The sequence below is a fragment of the Coregonus lavaretus genome (genome assembly GCF_964263955.1).
Source record: "Coregonus lavaretus genome assembly, chromosome: 36".
NCBI lineage: Eukaryota > Metazoa > Chordata > Actinopteri > Salmoniformes > Salmonidae > Coregonus > Coregonus lavaretus.
In genome coordinates this window covers 26,239,778-26,257,164 of record NC_140023.1, presented here as the reverse complement: position 1 = coordinate 26,257,164, position 17,387 = coordinate 26,239,778, and the positions used below count along the sequence as shown (strand labels likewise).

Below are 17,387 nucleotides of genomic sequence, written 5' to 3'. Positions count from 1 at the left end.
ACAGAATGCTTGTTTTGGAATATTTTTACAGTCTGTTCATTTTGTCATTTACGTTAGTATTACGGAGTAAGTACAATGTTGTTGATCCATCCTCAGTTTTTTCTCCTGTCACAACTATTAATCTCTGTAACCTTTTAAAGACACCATTGGCCTCATGGTGAAATCCCAGAGCGCCCCATACAGTGCCTTCAGAAAGTATTCACACCCCTTCACTTTTTCCACATTGGAAAGCGTCACATCTGGAGGAAACCTGGCACCATCCCTACGGTGAAGCACAGTTGTGGCAGCATCATGCTGTGGGCATGTTTTTCCAGAGGCAGGGACTGGGAGACTAGTCAGGATCAAGGGAAAGATGAGCGGAGCAAAGTACAGAGAGATCCTTGATGAAAACCTGCTCCAGAGCGCTCAGGACCTCAGACTGGGGCGAAGGTTCACCTTCTAACAGGACAATGACCTTAAGCACACAGCCAAGACAATGCAGTAGTGGCTTCGGGACAAGTCTCAATGTCCTTGAGTGGCCCAGCCAGAGCCCGGACATGAACCCGATCGAACATCTCTGGAAAGACCTGAAAATAGCTGTGCAGCTTCGCTCCCCATCCAACCTGACAGAGCTTGAGAGGATCTGCAGAGAAGAATGGGAGAAACTCCCCAAATACAGGTGTGCCAAGCTTGTAGAGTCATACCCAAGAAGACTGGAGGCTGTAATCGCTGTCAAAGGTGCTTCAACAAAGTACTGAGTAAAGGGTCTGAACACTTACGTAAATGTGATATTTCCATTTTTATTTGTAATACATTTGCAAAAATATCTCAAAACCTGTTTTTGCTTTGTCATTATGGTGTATTGTGTGTAGATTGATTAGGGAAAACAACAATTTTAGAATAAGGCTGTAACGCAACAAAATGTGGAAAAAGTCAAGGAGTCTGAATACTTTCCAAATGCACTGTACATAGATGAAGGCTTCCCCCTGTCTGTCGTGGATGCCCTTAGTTTGAAGATGTCATCCAGAGACAGGTGTTTTATACAACAACCTTCTTGCTGTGTTCTCTTTTGGACTCTACGCATTTGGCAATCATCTCTCGGCTTCCACCGGGCATTCCACTGATTTCAAAACTCTGTGAACTTCTTCTGTGACAACGACACCATTCATTAGAAGACTCTACAATGTCAAGTTCAATTAACATGTTTTTACCTAAATCAGGGATTTCCTCATTGTCTGATTCATTTTCAGAGTCAGAGAGAACCAGCATGGCATGAACATCCTCCAGAAAGTAGTCCATCACAACTTTTTCCCACTGAGCTTTGTTGATTGTGCTATTAACTCAAAAGTATTTCAGCGTGGTATACATACGCTGTCATGAGCGACTGGGTTGATTAGCTTCAGTTAAGCAATGTTGAGAGCAGTAGCAAAACTTTCAGTTCTTTATGATATCTTTAAAAAAAAGCTGTGGTTAGGGCTGTTGCGGTGATCGTATTACCGCCACACCGGCGGTCATGAGTCATGAAGGCAGTCAAATTCCACATGACCGTTTAGTCACGGTAATTAGGCTTCTCTAAGCTCTGATGCTGCTGCTGGTCATTAGTAGCCTACCAAACTTGCTAACTGCCTGGTACTCAGCACTCTATTATCGCTCTAATCACTCTGACATCAATGCAAATGTTGCGCAACATTTCTATAGGCTATGCAATTGCACGAGAAAACAGAGTTTTGATGGCCTCTACTAAAAAGAGGAGGATCCCATCAGCTTTCTATAGGCTAGGCCTACTATATTTATTTCTCAACTTTCCTACCTGGCTGGCATGAAAATGAACGTGAAAAGCGTCCTCCATTCACAATTTAAGTGCATTGGTTACATGTATTTTTTTCCAGCTGCCCCTCTTTCGATACAGATGCATGATAATGGTCCATTTTAAATTTCATATGTAAAGACAAGTTTAAATCAAGAATAGTCTGATGGGTGACAATATTAGCCTATCACTTGTGAATTATATATTATCACTTGTGAATGATGCCCAGCATTTTTTTACTTTTTTGAATCATAGTCGCACACCTCATGTAGTCAAGCCCATAGGCCTATATGTTTGATAAGGTTTGTATCACAACTAAAGTGGCCAAATAACTTCTTAAAATTAAGCACATTATTCCGCTTTACAGGGGGTGAAGAGCCTAACTGACATACAGTTGAAGTCGGAAGTTTACATACACTTTAGCCAAAAACATTTAAACTCAGTTTTTCACAATTCCTGACATTTAATCCTAGTAAAAATTCCCTGTCTTAGGTCAGTTAGGATCACTACTTTATTTTAAGATTGTGAAATGTCAGAATAATAGTAGAGAGAATGATTTATTTCAGCTTTTATTTATTTCATCACATTCCCAGTGGTTCAGAAGATTACATACACTCAATTGGTATTTGGTAGCATTGCCTTTAAGTTGTTTAACTTGGGTCAAACATTTCGGGTAGCCTTCCACAAACTTCCCACAATAAATTTGGTGAATTTTGGTCCATTCCTCCTGACAGAGCTGGAATAACTGAGTCATGTTTGTAGGCCTCCTTGCTTGCACACGCTTTTTCAGTTCTGCCCACAAATGTTCTATAGGATTGAGGTCAGGGCTTTGTGATGGCCACTCCAATACCTTGACTTTGTTGTCCTTAAGACCTTTTGCCACAACTTTGGAAGTATGCTTGGGGTGATTGTCCATTTGGAAGACCCATTTGTGACCCAAGCTTTAACTTCCTGACTGATGTCTTGAGATGTTGCTTCAATATATCCACATCATTTTCCTTCGTCATGATGCCATCTATTTTGGGATGTGCACCAGTCCCTCCTGCAGCAAAGCATCCCCACAGCGTGATGCTGCCACCCCTGTGCTTCACGGTTGGGATGGTGTTCTTTGGCTTGTAAGCGACCCCCTTTTTCCTCCAAACATAACAATGGTCATTATGGCCAAACAGTTCTATTTTTGTTTCATCAGACAAGAGGACATTTCTCCAAAAAGTACGATATTTGTCCCTATGTGCAGTTGCAAACCGTAGTCTGGAATTTTTTTACTTGTGTCATGCACAAAGTAGATGTCCTAAATGACTTGCCAAAACTATAGTTTGTTAACAAGAAATTTGTGGAGTGGTTGAAAAACGAGTTTTAATGACTCCAACCTAAGTGTATGTAAACTTCCGACTTCAACTGTACATAAACAACGTGTGAGTTTCAAGTTAGGGAAGATAATCTTCACCATAAAAATGCACCTTTATAATTAAACCATTACATGCATAATTGCATTTGAGGTCACTTTTGATCATGGTGTTTTCCACGAATGGAACATTCGCGCTTGTTGCCTACTACCATGTGCACATTGCTGCACTTATAATTTGAAGAAATAGCCTAATAGTTTATCACCATTTTAAGCTAAACGTTCTCATCTGTTGCGTCAGACACATTAAAAATGTTTTTTGATAATAGTGGTTGTATTAATTTGGGATCTATCGCATCCCACAACTGTCCCAGACTATGTTTGGAATATTTATTTCTCGCACAGAATAGAATAGGTAGACTTTTGTACTATAGGGGATAGTAGATAGCTTAGTGGTTAAGAGCGTTGTGCCAGGAACCGAAAGGTCGCTGGTTCTAATCCCCGAGCCGACTAGGTGAAAAATCTGTCTGTGCCCTTGAGCAAGGCACTTAACCCTAATTGCTCCTGTAAGTCGCTCTGGATAAGAGCGTCTGCTAAATGACAAAAAAAATATTTAAAAAAATGTAGATTGACATAGGCTAGTGCTTTTGCTGTTTGTTAGGCCTACTCATCTTGTTGGCTGACGAAATGTACATATGGACAGTTCTTCCAATATCTTCAATATGCACCTCGGAATTGGATAAGGACGAGCGCAGTTACGTCCCCGATGTGTCTGTCTTCACTTGTAGCCTGTGAGAAAGACCCGATCAACTGATGGAGAGCCATGTGAGTGGGGGGGTGATTTGGAGCGCTCAGCATGCAGGGAGAAGGGCACAAAGGCCACTGGCCGCAAAAGGCATGGATTTCTTTAGGGTGCATTACGGCCACAAAAAGGGGATGCAACAAAGCAGAGCTCGTGCCTTTTCAAGTGACTTTTTCAAATCATCATTAGAGTTGCATCATGCAGCCTTACAATGTATTAAAAATCTAAACATAAAGCCCAACGTTTGTAGAACAACTAAAGTTACATTAATAACTTTAAATGAAGCATATAGGAATACCTATTTCTTTGTTAACCACTCAATACAGAATAGCCGTATGTGCGCACTCCCTCAAATCATTTGGAGAAAATATCCTTTCTATTTCATTCACCTTTGTTCAATTGTATTCTTCATACTATAAAATAATGCCACGGAATCCTAAGCAAATCTTGTCTGCTAAATGAACTAGTGTAGCCCACAGCCATTTGGCATAGCCAGATCAGGACCTAACATAAGGACAACTCTGAGTATGCTATTCTGTTCTTCTGAAATAGACTAATTTTTCTTCATATCATGCTTCTTTAGACCTGTCTAAAATAAATAATGGATTTATTGTGAAGGTGTAGGCTATATTACATGGATTTATTAGAGTTGTTAAAATATAGATGTCCCAAAGGTCTACGTCAGTTGCTTGTAGGCTATGTGTGGAAGCTGACTACATTTCGTGACCACCACAGTCCTAGCTGTGTTAGACAGGATTATCCACACATACTGAGCAGCTCATGTTACGATATAGACAGAAGCATGCTACATGGCAGACCAATCCGAACTCATCTCCTGTGCCTCTCCTGTGAAGTAGTGACGTGCGACATACACCTAGTTTCTTGAAACGGGTCACATTTTGCGCAGATAGAACCACTGTCAAGAATTACATCTTTGTGTATTTATTGAGGCTACCAGACAGCCCTTTTTATTACTTTGTTTACAACACATTTTGATTATATCATAATTAAATTTGATCAACAAAATTGCAAATGACATACCAAAAGACCCAGTAGGCATATGCTAGTAATTGTTGTTTGATGCCCAATTTCTGGTGGGCTTACAAAGTAAACCGTTAAAGGCATGCATTTCACTGTTGGATTCGGTGCATGTGACAAATACAATTTGATTTGATTTGAATCTGAGGTGCAGTTAACTCTAATGAACTTATCCTTTGCAGCAGAGGTAACTCTTGGTCTTCCTTTCCTATGGCGGTCCTCATGAGAGCCAGTTTCATCATAGCGCTTGATGGTTTTTGCGACTGCACTTGATGAAACTTTCAAAGTTCTTGAAATTTTCCAGATTGACTGACCTTCATGTCTTAAAGTAATGATGGACTGTCGTTTCTCTTTGCTTATTTGAGCTGTACTTGCCATAATATGGACTTCTTCTGTATACCACCCCTACCTTGTCACAACACAACTGATTGGCTAAAACGTATTAAGAAGGAAAGAAATTACACAAATTAACTTTTAACAAGGCACACCTGTTAATTGAAATGCATTCCACGTGACTACCTCATGAATCTGGTTGAGAGAATGCCAAGAGTGTGCAAAGTTGTCATCAAGGCAAAGGGTGGCTATTTTGAAGAATCTCAAATATAAAAAAAGTGAACACTTTTTTGGTTACTACATGATTTCATATGTGTTATTTCATAGTTTTGATGTCTTCACTATTATTCTACAATGTAGAAAATAGTAAAAATAAAGAAAAACCCTGGAATGAGTAGGTGTGTCCAAACTTTTGACTGGTACTGTATATCTTTTTTTATAGAAAGTGACAATTTGTCTTTTAGAACATTTAAATCAAATCTTTCTGCTGGCAATGTCATTTAGAATCTCTAGCTCCTCGTTTGCAATAGGAAAAGTGAATGGGACATTTTTTTAAAGTTTTTTTTACTCCATATTTTGAAAGCCCTGATTGCTAAGGTCATTTTAATAATAATAAATAATAATAATTGGTCATTTAGCAGACGCTCTTATCCAGAGCGACTTACAGGAGCAATTAGGGTTAAGTGCCTTGCTCAAGGGCACATCGACAGATTTTTCACCTAGTCGGCTCGGGGATTAGAACCAGCGACCTTTCGGTTACTGGCACAACGCTCTTAACCACTAAGCTACCTGCCGCCCATTTTAAGACATTTTAAGATGTCAGGCTTGAAAATCCGTTCAGACATTATTGCACAGTGATTCACTACCCAAACCAGATGCAACTGGTTTCAAGCGGATGCAACTGGTTTCAACCTGATTTTGCTTTGTCATTATGGGTATTGTGTGTGGATTGATGTTTATTTATTTTGTACATCCATTTTAGAATAAGTGTGTAACATAACAATGTGGAAAAAGTCAAGGGGTCTGAATACTTTACGAATGCACTGTAGGTAGAGACTTCAGCTTTTTCATATGTATATCATTGCTGTAAGACAAAAAAATGAAGGAATGGCACATTGCACAAACCCTGCACTTTTAAAATGGCTGTGTTTCTAAGGAAATTTAGAGCGCCACCATTAGGTAAAATATATTTTTTCTCTATTTAATAAACTACATTTCGAAACAATAATTGGTGACATATTTTATTTCAAATCTAAACTTTCAAATATCTTGTTGCCCAAAATGGGGGGACCGCCCCCGAAGAAATGTTGTTATTATATATATATTTTTTACATTTCAGTGTTGTTGTTTTTCTCGGGCTGTGTAGTAGTCACATTGTTCCCACAGTCCTTAACTTTCTAACAGCAAGCATGTGTTTGTAGGACTTATACCTTTTCAACCGAAATGTACTTTATGAGGGTAGTATACAATATTATGCGTTGTTTAGAAAATGCCACCAGAGGGCATCAGAGTTTGAGGTTAAAGTGTCTGTGCACACTATAGTGACATTTGACATGGTTATGATGCCAATAATTTATTTCAATGTAATATTGTGACACAGATGTTGGTAAATGACATAACACCGTGTTATAACACCTGGTATGTAGACTCTTATGTAGCATGTAATAACATTATTGTCATGCAGACTGTGTAATGGTAATTGTTATTAAAAGTTGACATTCAAGCATATGACAACAGGATAAACAGTCATCTACAACACCCATTATAACTCGTTTTATATCATCTTATGCTGTTACTCATAACAATTCAAAACTACTGATGACAGCTTATGACAAATGCTATAATGTGTTAAATAGCTGTTTATAAAGGCTTTCTGCATTCATAAGGACACCTACAGTAAAGTGTTACCAAGTCCATCATACTGACCAGACAGTGTGCTATGGAACAGTTCTGTCGGCTGCCAAACGGCATAGGATCTAGTTTTGGCGTGAAGTCCCTCAGGATCAAGTGTGCAGCAAACTTTTCACAGTTGAGATGTTAAGGAGATAGGCCTCAGTTCTTTAATGTTTTGTGGGGTAGATTCCGGTATGGGGTCCGGTCCGGTAGCCTCTTTCCATTATCCAGGGATGATACCTTCTTTGAACGACCTGTTGATGATGTCACAGAGAGGAACGCTGATCTCACACCACACACAAACTCCTTCAATATTCTTGGAATCATGTCTGGGCCAGGGGATTTGTGACAGTTGATGGAGGCCAGTCTACTATACACATCCCACAATGAAATGGTGGGCAGTGAGGGGGCTGGCAGGAAAGGAGGCAGAGCTGAACGTTCGAGGGGTGGAAATGACTAGGACACCTTGACGAACTTTGTTGATGGAGTTTGCGATTGCCGAGAAGTCCTGGGGATGGATTCCAGGAAAGTTGATTCGGTCAGCTTGTGTTGCACATGGATTTTTCTCTATTGTGCCAGCTCTGGGGTTCTATTTTCCATGCCTTTTACTTTGGAATATTTTTTTTTTTGCCACATTTATTTCCCTTTGGACCCAGTTTCTGTAAAAGCTTGCCAAGGCACATGATTTTCCTGTCTTGAAGGCTTATCGTCTTTGGTGGATAAGGTGCTTAATATTGGGGGTGATCCATGGTTTGTCTAATGCATAGGTTTTTACCATCTTCATAGGGACATGTCTATCAATTTCAGGCAGGAGGGTGTTGTCGAAGGCATAAGCTTTAGCATTGGTGCTGGTTGCTTCATTCACCTCCAGCCATGGATGAGTGGTAATCCACTTGCCAAACTTTCTTAAGCCAGGCTGCCTTTATAGGTCGTACTATCCGTTTAGTGCACTGGGAAGGTCTTGGTTGTGCATTTGGGCTCCAGAGGACACAGTTGTGGTACCTTGAGCTGACGGGAGGGAGGATCTCAGGCATCAAGTACAATGTCTTAATGTTGGTGACAATCATGTCAGGATGGCTTCACCTCTGGTGTTGTTCTGAACTACCAGACAGAGTTTGTTGTCCAAGGCAGATTCTATGGACACTGAGGTGGTTGAAGTCTCCAAGAATTGTCCGATGTCTGGGTACTTAGTACGGAGCAGGTCAGATGAGGATATTAGATGTTCTAAGAGTTCATCCTGATGTGGTGATTGTGGCGGTGAGTGACGCCACCACTTAAAAAATGACGCAACATTTCTTGAAAACAATGGCAGACATTATTTGAGCTGAAGCGAGAGAAAATAAACTCTGACTTTATAATTAAATGTTGCCCATTCACATCTCATATGTTGCCTGACTACAATGTTATATCTTGATACAATTATAAATATGAACTGTGTTCATTTTGGCATGTTTAACTGCCTACAGTACCCACTGTAGTGTGCATAGATCGCCTGCTTATCAAAGCCCATGTTAAGTCAATAGTGCTAACTAGCTAGCTAGCCACGGAAAATAGGTTTCTAGCTAGATTAATGCGATTCACATATAGCTAGCTGATAATTATGAAGTTAAAAGTTTGCTTTATATACATGTATATCTTTTTTCATCTCTATTGCCATTGTCCTGGCTGGAAGCAGGTTCAGTGAATGGGAAGCTGCAGCGTGAGGTAATACGGTAGCACCGGAGTGCGAGTGCAATATCAAATGTAATATTTGATGCGTTCTCCACACTCTCGTCACCACAAGAACGTACTCAAGAGAACGCTCTTGGAGAACGAACTATGAGCATGAGAGTGTGGAGCACTGAGGGGAAATTCTTGGAAAATTCTACTTGTTCAACAGACTTGGATGGAGACTTAATGAGATAATAGATTAGCTGATCAAGGTCATGTTCGTGGCTAATGGATAAATGGATTAAGGATGGAGTTCAGGGAATTCGGAATTAGTTTATTTGTATGACGTTATTGTAAACGAGCTGTAGAATTCACGACGTGATAGCATTCTTGGCATTTGTTCATTCTCTCTCTTTCTCTCACCCTTTCTCTCTCTCACACTCTCCCCTACCTCTTACCACCTCCCTATCTCCCTCTCTGTCCCTCTCACTTTTTCCCCCTCTATTTCCCTGTCTCTTTCTCTTTCTCTTTCTCTTTCTCTTTCTCTCCCTCCCCCTCCAGGATGTGTGTTCCAGGTCTCCCTCTATCTGCAGTCTGAGAGTCGGGGAACAGCTGGTTGTGGAGCTGAAGAAGGCTAACGGCAGCCTGGGCATAAGTGTAGCTGTGAGTAAATCTATATATGTTACAGTAGTGTTTCCCAACCCCACACCTTGGCCATCCCATAGAAACAGAATTACTAGAATGTGTACCCATGAGTGTTCCAGTCAAAATGCTTTGTCCCTTCTAGTAATTATATTCCTCATTTCCACCTATAACACTACTACTGTCTCAGTCACACCAATCTACAGTACACACTCTTCTATAGGGTGGAGGTTAGGGGTCAGGCTAGGGGTTAGGTTTAGGGGTCATGATCAAAACAACCCATAATGCCTTTGTCTAGCCCCTACTCGTAGTCTCCAATACTTAATGCAGTATGTTATATGTTCTCTAGAGGGGAGTCAACACCAGTGTTAGTTTCAGAGGCAATGGTCCGAGGCTAGGGGCAGGGGTAGAAGCTATGATATAATATATACAGTACAGTATGAGATACGGTATGTGTTGTGCTCTACAGGGTGGAGTGAACACCTGTGTTCGTTACGGGGGGATATACATCAAGAGTTTGGTGCCAGGGGCTGCTGCTGAGCAGGACGGACGCATTCAGATAGGTAACCAGACATCACTAGTCAACCAATACCTGACTAGCTTCACACATTCAGATAGGAAACCAGACATCAGTAATCAACCAATACCAGACTAGATATTATTCATTCTAATCAGACAGGTTTTTTACATGGAAGATACATTGGAGATAATATAAGGCAAGTATTGGAAACAATAGAACACTATGGAAAATATGGGAAACCAGGCCTGCTATTCATAGCAGACTTCGAAAAGGCATTTGATAAGGTTCGACTGGAATTTATATATAAATGCCTGGAGCATTTCAATTTTGGAGAATCTCTTATAAAATGGGTCAAAATCATGTATAGTAACCCTAGGTGTAAAATAGTAAATAATGGCTATTTCTCAGAAAGTTTTAAACTGTCAAGAGGAGTGAAACAAGGTTGTCCACTATCGGCATATCTATTTATTGTGGCCATCGAGATGTTAGCTATTAAAATCAGATCCAATAATAATATCAGAGGATTAGAAATACAGGGCTTAAAAACAAAGGTGTCATTGTACGCAGATGATTCATGTTTTCTTTTAGATCCACAACTAGAATCCCTCCACAGCCTCATAGAGGATCTAGATACATTTTCTAACCTCTCTGGACTAAAACCAAATTATGATAAATTTACTATATTACATATTGGATCACTAAAAAATACAATTTTTACATTACCATGTAGTTTACCAATAAAATGGTCTGATGGTGATATGGATATACTCGGAATACATATCCCAAAGGAAATAAATGATCTCACTTCAATACATTTTTATAGAAAGTTAGCAAAAATAGATAAGATCTTACTACCATGGAAAGGAAAATACCTGTCAATTTGTGGAAAAATCACCCTGATTAACTCTTTAGTATTATCCCAGTTTACCTATTTGCTTATGGTCTTGCCTACGCCTAGCAAACAGTTTTTTAAATTATATGAGAAAAAAATATTCAATTTTATTTGGAACGGCAAGCCAGACAAAATTAAAAGAGCATATTTATATAATGAATATGAATTCGGAGGACAGAAATTATTAAATATTAAAGCATTAGACCTATCACTAAAATCTTCAGTCATCCAAAAGTTATACTTAAATCCGAACTGGTTCTCAAGCAAATTAGTAAGATTGTCTCACCCACTGTTCAAGAAAGGCCTTTTTCCCTTTATTCAGATTACAACCTCTCACTTTCAGTTATTTGAAAAGGAAATAATCTCCCAAATGTCACTATTTCTAAAACAAGCCATAGAAAGTTGGTTGCAATTTCAATTTAATCCTCCAGAAACGACAGAACAAATAATGCAACAAATATTGTGGTTAAATTCAAATATACTAATTGACAAAAAACCTTTATTTTCTGACAGAATGTTTAAAAAAGGTATAATCTTCGTAAATGATATCATCGGTAGGACTGGTGGAGTTATGTCGCACATGCAGCTAACAAAAACATATGGAAATGTCTGCTCTATCCAAAATTACAACCAAATAATTGCAGCCTTACCGCAAAAGTGGAAGAGGAAAGTTGAAGGGGGAGAAAGTAAGGAACTTGTCTGTCGGCCTTGCATTAGAGAACATAATTGGTTAAGGAAAACTGTGATAAATAAAAAAGTATATCAGTTTCACTTAAGGACCAAAGGATTGACAGCCGTCCCATATAGATTGCAAAATAGTTGGGAAGAGATCTTTGACGTACCGATCCCATGGCATAGTGTTTATGAACTGACACGCAAAACGACACCGGATTCAAAAATTAGAATCTTTCAATTTAAATTATTATATAAAATTCTTGCTACCAATAGAATGTTATTTATATGGGGGATACAATCTTCCCAGCTCTGCAGATGTTGCTGTGAAGAGATAGAATCATTAGATCATTTGTTTTGGTTCTGTCCATTTGTAGCTTGTTTTTGGACACAGGTCCAGGAATGGCTAAAGGATTGCAATATTTACCTGGAACTAACCTTGCAGATAGCATTACTGGGTGATCTGAAAAGTCATAGTCAATCAATCAATAATATAATAATACTTTTAGCAAAAATGTTTATTTTTAATTCACAATCTGTAGAAGCAATGAGAATAGAAAGGTTCAGAACTTTTGTAAAACATCACAGTACGGTTGAAATATATATGGCAAATAGAAATCCTATATGGATGGTGTTAAGAGATAGATGGGAGGTATTGAATAGAGTTGAAGGATGGGACTAATAACAAATAACAACAAATAATAACAAAGATAGCTAATAATGTAAGCATACTGTGTCCATAATAAGTATATAGGTTGTATGTTGGGAGCTTTTGGGAAAGAGCACAGTTAGAAAGATATGGCATTTAGAAGCAAACCGGATGGACATCATGAAAATGATCGGAGAGGTTGAGAGTAGAAGAGGTTCAGGAGCAAAAAAATTAATGAATATATATATATATATATAGAATTATTGTAAAATTAACTCTGTCCATAAGGTGTAGATAGTAAGTATAGACCGGAAGTAGAGGCCTCGGCGTTGTTGTTCACTAATTTACTCCAAGTAGGGAAAGGATGGTGGGGTTGAAAAGTAATAAAGGGGAATATATTTATATAAAAAATAAAAAAAAACATGGGGGATTGGAAGTGATGCAGACAATTACATTGATAGAAGATACAATCTATCTGCAATATTAAGCTGATCCATCCCCCCCCCCAAAAAAATAAAAAAATAAAAAATACCAGACTAGCTTCACACATTCAAATAGGAAACCAGACATCAGTAATCAACCAATACCAGACTAGCTTCACACATTCAAATAGGTAACCAGACATCACTAATCAATCATGTTCGTATGTATGACAGGTGACCGACTGCTGGAAGTTGATGGGTCCAACCTACGAGATGTAACACACAAACAGGCTGTGGAGTGCCTGATGAAGACTGGAGAGGTACGATGTATACACACTCCATCCATCTTTCTCTCGCTCTTTATTTAGCCTCTCTTTCCTTCTCTCTCTCTCTCTCTCTCTCTCTCTCTCTCTCTGACAGTGGCAGGGCAAACCATATGTTTACAGTTGTTGTTATTTTAGTCCATGCTAATGAGCTTTAGCCTCAGCCTTTAGGTTAGCTGACGTTAGCATGCTCTACACTGACACCCAGGCCACATCGCTAACATAATGTTAACAGAAATCTTAGCTTAGCCCAGTCACCCCCTGTCCCACACTGGGTTACGTAATGCCCAGATTCCAGGACAATAACAAATAACATAACAAATCTAGCTATTTCCTCACATGGCTTTACTGGCATAATGAGTCTCTAAACAGCACTCTCTTAACCCTTAATCCCTGTTGTCGGACAGAATTCTGTGATTTTAGCCATTACAGTAAGTGTTTCTGTGTGTATGATTGTTGTGTGTGTATGATCGCTGTGTGTATGTTCACTGTGTGTGTGTGTCTGCCTGCTTGTGTGCCCATGTCTGTGTGTGTGTGTTAGGTGGTGAGTCTGCTTCTAGAGAGGCAGCCCCAGGTGGTGTTGGAGGCGGGAGCAAATCGCCCCCGCTCAGCTTCACAGAGCCAATCAGGAAGCCTCAGGAGAGACAGCTCCATGGAGATGACCTTGAGTGGCAAGACCAAGGACTACAGCTTTGTCACTGATGGTGAGAGGAGAGGGCACACACACACACACCCATGGGCACACAACCAGGCAGACACACACACACAGACTCCCCCGAGTTGGCTGTGACTTATCTGACAGCTACATTGTGTTGGCTGTCACAGACACAGACAGCCCTGACACCCCCCCCCCCCCCCCCCCCCCCCCCCCCCCAGTCCCCTGAGAGCAGACACTGATGCCTTATAGCTCAATGTGTGTGTGTGTGTGTGTGCGTGTGCGTATGCATGCGTCCGTACACATTCCAATCTGGTGGAGGGGTACAATGAAATGAGTCATGTTTTTGTTTTTAACAGCAACAAATGCTTGTTGGTGCATGCAAATAATGATGTGAAGCTGGATTAAATTAAACACAGACACACACACACCCTCATCCTCTCTCAAACACTCCTAAATAATGATGACTCTTTCTTTGCGCTCTTCTCAGACAACACTCTGAAGGTGCTGTTGAAGAAGAGTCTGTGTGGTTTGGGGTTCAGCTTCTACATCAGTGAGTTGAACAGTGGTTCTGACCAGGGCAGCAGTGTGGTGCGGATCAAAACTCTTTTCCAGGGTCAACCAGCCAAGGAGTCAGGACAGATCAGAGAAGGAGACGTCATATTGGCTGTTAATGGACAGTGGGTCAAAGGCCTCAGCTACCAGGTACACAATGTCTTTCTTATACAAATCTCTTTATCATCGTCCTTCAAGCCAGATATGAAGAATTGTGTCCTGTTGGTGAGTGTGAATGGGGTGGTTAGAGTTAGGGTTGTATTAAGGTTAGGTTGTGTAGGTTAGGGTTCGGTGTTAAATATTTTCATATGTTGGCGTACCTTGCTGAATCTGAGAGGGGGGAGGGGGGTGGTCTACCGATGAGGCGCAAGAGCGTTACTAATGACGTTCTTTGTCTTTTTGTATGTTTTTTTTAACAAATTATGATTTGGTGCGTCAGCATCACAGATTATTTTGACGAGTGATGATTTTATGGAGGTTGTGCTAAAGAGGAGGCGAGGATTTTAACCAGAAAGTTTGGGTAGTTCTGTTAGCGTCATCTTGCTAGCTAGCTAGTGCATGCAATATTTGGTTCTAGTTTCTGAAAATAGGGTTAATTTAGTGTTAGAATGCAGTGTGTCTCTCTGTATGTTAGCTCTGTGCTTTATTAAGCATTCTCTCTCTACCCCCTTCGCTCTCTGTGCCACATCACAGTTAATCCCCTAATCTGATCTAACAGAAATTAGATCTATTAGTATGTCTCACCTATGGCTCTGAACTATGAATTACACAGCGGTCGGACTGAGATGGACAGTGTAGTTAACATGCAAATTAGTTGTTGTCATGGAATGCTTGGTGGCAAAGTGGTACTCTATGCATATGTGGCCCCCCAATATAAACACACATTTTTAATTAGTGCACCAAGTACAGTGACAAATAAATGCAGCAGATACAGATAATTTGTTGTGGTTAGCAAAAGCATGCAGAACTCCCTACCAATATGCCACTGCCCTCCCCAGCAGACAGACCCACACATATACCCAAAATTCCTTGTACTGACCCTTGACCTCTCATCCACAGAGGGTGTTGTTCCTGCTCCGTGGGCCTCCATCTGAGGTCCACCTGACGCTCTGCAGACCTTCTCTTGGAGTACTGTCTCAACTGGACGCTGACACACTGGTGAGTACACACACACACACTGACATACACACAGAGAAAAACAGACACACGCACACAAACAGACACACCTACACACACTGAGCACTGAGAATTGTACACTGAGTTGTATCTCTCTCTTTAAATAGGTTCCTTTCTTGTCTCCAAACCGTGGGGTGAGGTCCAAGTCTCTAGACATCAGGTTAGGGGAAGATTATAGCCAGCTACTCAAGTTACAGGCACACCAGAACCACCAGTACAACCAGGAAAACCAGGCCCAGAAGGGGCCAATGCAGCCATCACAAGTCCAGGACCAAGCCTCCAGGCAGGCCAGCCAAACAGCCAAATCCCCTGAGCCCTCTGGAGGTCCGAAGACTCAACAGAGTCAGGATAGTCAAGACAGCGAGATGGACGTAGCCGAGAACCAGCCCTCCTCACCCTCTCCCACCCCTTCCTCACCCCCTTCCCCCATCTCCCTCGCCAGCAGAAGTGACGCAGGAGACAGTGAAGAGTTGTCGGTTGTGGACGAGGAAGTCTCCGAAGAAATTAGCTTGGCATCTGTCGGGTCCAAGACCAGTGCTAGTCCCGTGTACCCCAGGTAACGCTGATGTAACATTCTATGTACAGTAACACATTATTGATTGCTGCCTTTTAGAAACAGGTCTCTCTTGTAAAATAAATGTTTATTTTCAATGCGATTTACCTGTGTAATTAAAGGATAAATTACATGAAAATAAACACACAACCTAACTGTGAATGAACCTTGTAAATACTTCCAGTGGCATCAGAGAAGAGGCGGACGGCAGTTTGACATACTGCCTTATGGGTGATGGAATAACCATTCTGGCTGATAAAGAGTACTTGACCATCAGTTCGACTTCGGACAGTCCCTCTAGCCTCACCTCAAACACCTCATGTACCCCCAGTGTGGCTCCACACACTACCTCTTATACCCCCAGGACCAGATCCACCACCCCTACTAGTTTCCAATCCACCTCCCCCAATAGTACTTCCATCCCCCACAATTTGTCCTCGCAAACCACCTCTGTCCATCAGACACCATCTCAGCCCTCCTCTAGGCCTACATCCAACCTTTCCTCTAGGATGTCTGACCTCAACATCAGCCCATCGGTGCATCCTCCCCAGCCCCAGCATGCTACACCTCCTCCTCCTCCCAGCCTCTCCTTCCATACCTCCAACCCCAACTCCAGGACCTCTGATCGCAAACACAGCATCACCTCCGATCGTAAACACAGCATCACCTTCAAGACTACCAATGCCTCCAACATCACTAGTTCAGTCGTTCAATACCATCCCCAGCCCCCTGACACCTTTCCCCCCTCGCAACCCCCCGCACGCCACCTCTCTCCCCAGCCTCCCCTGTCCTCACTCTCTCCCCCCATTCAGGCTGCACCTCTCCCACACCCTACCTGGAGACAGGAAACCGAAGGGGAGGAGGATGAAGATGAGGATGAGGAAGATCCCAGAAAAGTGAGACTTCATGTTAATGACATTACATTTTTAAAATTAGGTTTTTGTTTAGTCACATCCATAAAATCACTTTCCTAGGTGCTGGATTAAAGAGGATAATGTAGAACAAAAAATACATCTGTCAGTATAATTTTCCTGATGCAGCCCTAGTTTGGGGATGAAATGTTGTCCGATTAAACAACACTTTGGGAGGATATACCAGTGTGCAGGTTAATTTTTTGTTCTAATGAAATTAGATTGAACTTTATTCATAGCACTTTTCACAACTGCGTTCACAAAAACCCAAGCCTCTAAACCCTAAAGAAAACAGCAGAGAGAGTGTCCAGGCCTTTGTTCTATTTATATGTCTTTGTGTTTTCCATCCAGGGCATGATGAAGGAATTTGAGATGTGTGTGGTTCTGACCAAGTCGTGGAGCGGTAGTTTTGGGTTCACCATCACACGCAGCAAACTGGATGCCTGCTACTACATTCAGGACATACTGGACAACCCTGCTAAGACTGACGGACGGCTCAGACCAGGGGACAGACTAGTCACGGTATACACGCATACATGGACACACATGCACACACATACACACAGGCAC

The 17,387-nt window shown here is 41.2% G+C and overlaps 1 protein-coding gene across 1 annotated transcript in view; it reads left to right on the top strand.

Moving 5' to 3' along the window:
* ptpn20 (protein tyrosine phosphatase non-receptor type 20) overlaps positions 1–17,387 on the top strand; it is a gene marked incomplete at both ends in the record, with an annotated part of 149,626 nt that overhangs the window by 52,356 nt on the left and 79,883 nt on the right. Inside the window, 9 exons of the mRNA XM_084153066.1 lie at positions 9,409–9,510; positions 9,959–10,052; positions 12,879–12,964; positions 13,509–13,671; positions 14,113–14,327; positions 15,237–15,335; positions 15,461–15,909; positions 16,091–16,802; positions 17,169–17,339. Coding sequence (XP_084009192.1) covers positions 9,409–9,510; positions 9,959–10,052; positions 12,879–12,964; positions 13,509–13,671; positions 14,113–14,327; positions 15,237–15,335; positions 15,461–15,909; positions 16,091–16,802; positions 17,169–17,339 — 2,091 coding nt within the window. The remainder of the gene's footprint in view (positions 1–9,408; positions 9,511–9,958; positions 10,053–12,878; positions 12,965–13,508; positions 13,672–14,112; positions 14,328–15,236; positions 15,336–15,460; positions 15,910–16,090; positions 16,803–17,168; positions 17,340–17,387) is intronic.